The sequence below is a fragment of the Sinocyclocheilus anshuiensis genome, unplaced genomic scaffold (genome assembly GCF_001515605.1).
Source record: "Sinocyclocheilus anshuiensis isolate Anshui unplaced genomic scaffold, SAMN03320099.WGS_v1.1 scaffold942, whole genome shotgun sequence".
NCBI classification, from domain to species: domain Eukaryota; kingdom Metazoa; phylum Chordata; class Actinopteri; order Cypriniformes; family Cyprinidae; genus Sinocyclocheilus; species Sinocyclocheilus anshuiensis.
In genome coordinates this window covers 719,684-726,118 of record NW_015536531.1, presented here as the reverse complement: position 1 = coordinate 726,118, position 6,435 = coordinate 719,684, and the positions used below count along the sequence as shown (strand labels likewise).

The window sequence follows — 6,435 nt, the reverse complement described above, 5'->3', positions numbered from 1 at the left end:
AATACGTTTTATAACTTTAATGGTAAGCATTAATCTGTATTTAATTTTTACAATGAAGACTACAGAAATTAAAGTAATCAAATCTAAAATAACACTGGATGTGTTATTTTACATTTCATTACTTTAATTTCTGTAGTATTTCTTACCTGAATAAAAACTTACTTACCTGAAAAACTTAGTTTCATAGCTCTTTTTATTCTATTGCATTTACAGTATTTGTGCTGTTGTTTGCCATTTTTTTATTTGTTCTTATTTTATTACTGACATTTTATTTCTGTATTTTTATGAAAATAAAACTGCGTTGAAGAAAAGTAGATTTTTGTTTGTATATGCTGTCAATTATAGTTCTTATTTCTGCTCTTGACTGAATACGTTTTATAACTTTAATGGTAAGCATTCATCTGTATTTAATTTTTACAATGAAACTTAGTTTCATAGCTCTCTTTATTCTATTGCATTTATTTGTGCTGTTGTTTGCCATTTTTTTATTTGTTCTTATTTTATTACTGACATTTTATTTCTGTATTTTTATGAAAATAAAACTGCGTTGAAGAAAAGTAGATTTTTGTTTGTATATGCTGTCAATTATAGTTCTTAGAAAGAAAATCGGAATCGGCAAAAATCGGTATCGGCAGATCACACTAACAAGAAATTGGAATCGGCCAAGAAATTTGCAAACGGTGCATCTCTAGTTTTTTAGAAGTACTTCTTTTTGAAATTTTTTAGTTTTGACAAACTAGTCATATTTTATCACACAAAATGGTGCAGAATACATAAGTATAAGAATTGGGATGCATCTCTTGTTTTTTGAAATGATGTCTAAATGGAATGTCACATTGAATAATGGGCTGGATATTATCATTGCTGTGATATTCAGAGCAAGACAGAGCAAATCAGCATTTTTTCCCTCTTGTGCTCGATGCTTAATTGTACATTAAAACATTTTGGTTCTATGCTGGGTCGCCATTCAATGTCCTGAAACAAAACCGGTTGAGAATCACCATTTTACAGTATGTTGGTTCCTGATTCAAAATTGTTCATCATAGGCAAGTGGAACTCATGACAGATTTTTGTTATCACATTTAATGATGTAGAAACATTACTAAAGCACCCTGTTATTTTTTTTTTACTGTCCATTAACAGTTGATTGTTGATTTTGTCCTGCAAATATTTTCTTATTTCTGCATATTTCACATTATATGTGCAGCCGTTAATAACATGTAATGCTAATCTCATCGCTTAAGAAGCGCTTAAAAATGGAATAAATTCAACTGTGCGGATACATTACTAGCATTAGACAGTTCACTAGTGATTCAAAAGCCACACTTGGTTTTCCTTCAAGTTTTGGCACAGATAAATTCAGTCTACCGTGTCACCTGGAACATTTGGTTCAAACGGTGGAGCAGTTTCTCTTTGATTTCGTGCCACCACATAAGTAGCTTGATCTCATGCCTGCTACTGCACCCGACACTCGTGTTTAGAAATGGGAACTGCTAGCTTGTGTTTTTGCCCTCCCTGCTGTTGAATATTCATGGCTGAAATCCCAGCTGGTTGATGAGGCATCCTGGACCAGAGGAGGATGTGGGAAAGAGAGAGAGAGAGAGAGCGAGAGAGAGATGAGCTACCTGCTTTCTGATGCATAGGTTATTCTTGGAGATGTTCACCCCTAATCATTTAATTTGCATTGACAATTTCCTGCTCTGTTCACCAGGCATAAAAGAGGATTATATCACTCATATCCACTCTCCTTGTATCCGCATCTCTCTCTCTCTCTCTCTCTCTCTCTCATTCTCTCTCTCTCCTCCGTGCACTTCTGTAGGACATGCTGAAGGCCATTATTTTGCACAAACCATGCATCTATGATGAGCCTCTGCTCGCTGTGATGCAGGAACATGCTGCACGAGCTTGAAGCTCTTATTTATCGTTGTCATCATATGGGTTTTTAAATGTCTGGCCGTTAAAAGAGCACAAGCCAGAAAATCCCACATCGAGTCTGTTTTATTGGAGGTTAAGCTCCCCTGATGTTGTATCGTGAAGGAAACCTGACAAATTCAAGCAAACGAAGGCGAAGCCACCGAATGTCACATGGCCACGGGGTTTTGCATGACAATTGAACAAATGGCCAATATATCAAGTTGACATTTCACTTTGTCAGAGCAATGTGCACAACTGTTCGAAGATAAAGCTTGCATTTTCTCAGTCTCAACGTTCACGTCAGATGTACGCAGCACTGGGCAATGCAAACCCAACAGGGGTTACCAGTTAATACAGCAGAAAGTTCAGGAAGTTGAGAGAAGGCCCTGCAGGAGCATCATGCACCTATTTTCTAAAGGTGCACCAGTGTTGTCCTGGCTCACTTGAGCCTTAGGCAAAACGATGACAGCCAAAGAAAAACAACTAAGAAGTTGTCAGTGTACGGATGAAGTGTGATACTGTAGTGGTGCAGTTTTTGTTTTGCACATGAGCTTACCTGGTTTCAAATCCTGACCTAAAGGTCCTTTCACAGCAAATGTATATGATTTGAGTTCATGAACCTTTTGAACCACAGGCAGAAATGCAGTGTATTGCTGTGGGTATTCTTTTTGTCTCTATTGTGTGCATTTTGCCATATTTATTTGCTCCATCAACATTTGTTTGCAACATCTATACACCATTGCATCAACTACACTACCGTTCAAAAATTTGGGTTCAGTAAGATTTTTTAATGTTTTTGAAAAAAGTTATGCTCACCAAGGCTGTATTTATTTGATCAAAAAGCTGAATTTTCAGCAGCCATTACTCCAGTCTTTAATGTCACATGATCTTTCAGAAATCATTCTGATATGCTAATTTGGTGCACATGAAACATTTTAGATTTTTATCAATATTGAAAATATTTGTTCTGCTCAGTATTTCTGTGGAAATAGTGATCCTTTTTTTCCCAAGATTCTTTGATAAATAGAAAGTTCAAAATAACCCCCATGCTTTTGAATAGTAGTGTATCTTTTTATTCAATAAAAACCAGGGCTGTCAAGAGATTCACATAACCTTGTTAATCATTGATTAATTTAATTGTTTAACACATGTACCTTTTTTAAGATAAGAAAAAATAGCTTGGTTTATACTCATAGTAAAATATAATTATATATGAAAAAATAAAAAATAGTCAGATTCTGCACTCTTTACACTTTCTACACAGAATAGAAAGTCCTCAAAATGATTTGATGAATTATTTGTGTTTATATATTAAAATTAATACAATTTATGGATTTAACCTCACTGGGAGAATTTGCTTTGCCTGATGTGTATTCATTTTACTCTCTGTGTGAATAGAATAGAACATTTGCAGATGATTAATTTCGCTTTTTCACAAAACATTTGGTTTCATAAACCAAAAGCATTAATAAACCAAACAAAAAGTGATCATGGACTTTTATTGTATGTAAAAGAGCAGCTTTGACATTTTTAATAACTACTTAAGTGTTCCATGGGGAAAGTTTTCAAGGGTGAAGTGTAATCAAATAGTCGAATTTGTTAGTTTAATGCAAATGGTTAAAAAAAATGTTGTCAAAGATAAAAATAATATATACAGTATTTTTATATTCTTTTTGGAAGAGTTGGTTGAGATGTGGGGATAGTGGTCCAGTGGTTGATGGGTTAGTACTAAGACCTCCCCACTGGTTGAGAGGCAAATATAAAGGATTCATGTGCTGAGATTTAGTATGAGTACAGGTTCTTTGTCGTGACAGTGCTGTTATGTGTTTGACAAACACCAGGAACCAGCTTCAATTTGACAAGTATTCACGTTCCAGAGGTCTCTTGCATGGTCTTTGAAGCTCAAATCTACACAGTAGTGTCTATATACACAAATAAACACATGTATATCAAGGATTAGTGGTGGTTAGTGTAAGTTTTAAGGAGCATTGAGGGTATACATTGTATGCCAGTGCCGAAAATGTTTGTTATCCAAATTAATTGTCTCACCCAACAATTAGCCTAACCATTATTTTGTTGTTCTTCCTTAATAAGAAAGTGAATGTGTGAATATGTTAACTTAAACTATCAGATTATTAACAGGCTGAATTATTAAGTTATTGATGTCAAATTAATTTTATTCTAAGAAAAATTTCATTTCTTCAGTTGTCCGTGGCTGTTTATTAGTTGCATAAGTTATAAGTTTAGTATCTAGTTAGATACTGGAGTACCTTGATAGTAGTTTAGTGCTGAATTTTAGTATTGATCCAATCCTAAATCTAATGAATCAAAGGTTTGCACTTTAAAGCATGTGTACATTTCCATTATAGAGCATAGTGGACTCACTCTTAGAAATCTTGGCCTCAGGAGCCTCTGGGTTTCTTTTGCCTCTCTGCTAAGTGACAGCTGCAGTACTGTCTTTCTCCATATTAGGCTGATTTAAGAGCCATGTGTTTATGATGCTCCTGCTTTTTCTTTCCACCTTCACTCAAGCTTTGATTCCCAGAGGAGTCAAATTTATCCCTAAGCCTTAAGCAGAGTAAACTCGATGGACCAATTAGTATTGGCTCTAGATTTTTCCCTCTTAATAAGCTGGGGATAAAATAAGTGCTGGTGACAGCCCTTATCCCTGACCTGCAGACATCAGCAAAGTTTCCCTACCGCCACCTTTCCTCGCTCTTCTCAATATAACCCTCCAAGATGTTTCTACAGACTTGGGCATTTAACATTTTTCTGTCGAGACGTGAGCTTCTGGACGGAGTGGCCTGTCTGACAGAAAGAAGAATCTGTAGAACCGTGAAAATGTTTAGGGAAAAAAAATTAACTTTACAGAATTCTTTATGGCTTTATTCTGCCTTCTAAAACTGGTCATAAAGTCGATTATTTTATTTTAGAAACAACAAAATTATCTTTATAATAACATGCTCCAGGATTCGAACACATAACCTTTCAACCACTTAACCACATTGTTAGTATTATTATTATTTTTGAGCTTTTTGGTTAGATTTATTGTGCTGCTTTTGAAATGTACTGTAACAACAGCTATTTTAGATGTAAAATAGAGTATATTTTCATTTCATGAGCTTATGTTGAAAGCATGTGTTCTCTGCAAATAATGTATTTGTTCTTTTTTAGTTTCATTCTGCAAGTGTTTTTTAGCTTGGTGAGAAACAGACAGGACTTGATGCAAAACCGTGTAGTTTTCTTTTTGTTGAAATGATTTATCTGACACCCTAAATTGAGGATATTTGTAATAAAGTATCAGGCTCCATGACTGAAGGAAAGAGAAATCTCCAACTTTTATCTAAAACAAACTACATAAATCTTCACATCTGTACATCTGTCTGAATTGTTTGTTTAATATTATGAGATTGAATGTGACTGAAATGTGTATTTGTTTTGTTTCAGGGAAAGCCTATGCGCCCGAGTTCTACTATGACACCTACAGCGTTCTTTGGCAGAACAAACCTCGCGTCTACGGATTTAAACTCCAGTGGACTCAAATGAATCCCAATGCGGTCGACCGTATCATGGCTTATCGACTTGGTATCAAGCAGGTGAGTGAGTCCATACGTTTACTTAAAGATGATGTCAAGTAGTTACCTAGAAAGAAGTTTCTTCTCTACTTTTTATTTTATCAGTGGTGTGTACCAGATGTATGATGTCATTGATCTGTGGAAAATGTGTAAGGGTAAATGACTAAAAAAAAAAATTTTTAATTAAGTTTTAAAAGTGCCAAATTCTCTTTGTATTCATGCTGATTTCATATGGTATACCATTTAAAAAAATGTAACGACTCTAAAATGTCATGTCAATGTGAAGTTTTTGGTTCAAATGATCTGATAATTATCTCAATGACACCATTTCCTGTTGTCAGCAGTATGACTTTTTCTGCATGTTTGTCACACCACATGGTTTTGATTTGGCTATGAATTGTAATTAATTAAAAATAATATATTAAAATTAAAAAATGTAAATTAAATTAATGAAATTACACTGTAAATTACAAACATGCTAGGATGCATATAAATAGATGAATTGCATTTTTAAGGTATTTATTTGTATTTATTGAATATTGACTAGATAGGTGAAAAAAAAAACATGTTATTGGCCCATAAATAGGAACAAAACTTTCATAGCTGAATTTTCAGGATAGTTTTTTTAAATAAAAATGCTGAATGTTCTCTTACCCAGAAGTTATATTTTTAACAGCCACAATCAATGCAAATTAAATGCACCTTCTCATCTGTGAAAAAGACTATGGGAGAAGGGCTGTGCTCATGGCAATATGTAATTGTTTATATACTGTTCACATCTCTATAGTTTTGGTGTAGCGTCCATGCTAATGGTACATTTGGCCTGTGTGCAGAATGGTGTGCACAATTGCTTATGAAGGCAGTGCAAAATTTATTTCTGTCAGGGCCACTATCTTCAAAGATTATTGACAATTAGCATACAGTTTGGATTGGCGTTATGGTTCTG

General features: G+C 34.5%; 1 protein-coding gene across 1 annotated transcript in view; it reads left to right on the top strand.

The window, feature by feature from the left end:
- Positions 1–6,435, top strand: part of LOC107694857 (MAM domain-containing glycosylphosphatidylinositol anchor protein 2-like) — a 159,896-nt gene that overhangs the window by 112,050 nt on the left and 41,411 nt on the right. The window contains exon 10 of the mRNA XM_016494553.1: positions 5,362–5,510. Within this exon, the coding sequence (XP_016350039.1) occupies positions 5,362–5,510 (149 nt within the window). The remainder of the gene's footprint in view (positions 1–5,361; positions 5,511–6,435) is intronic.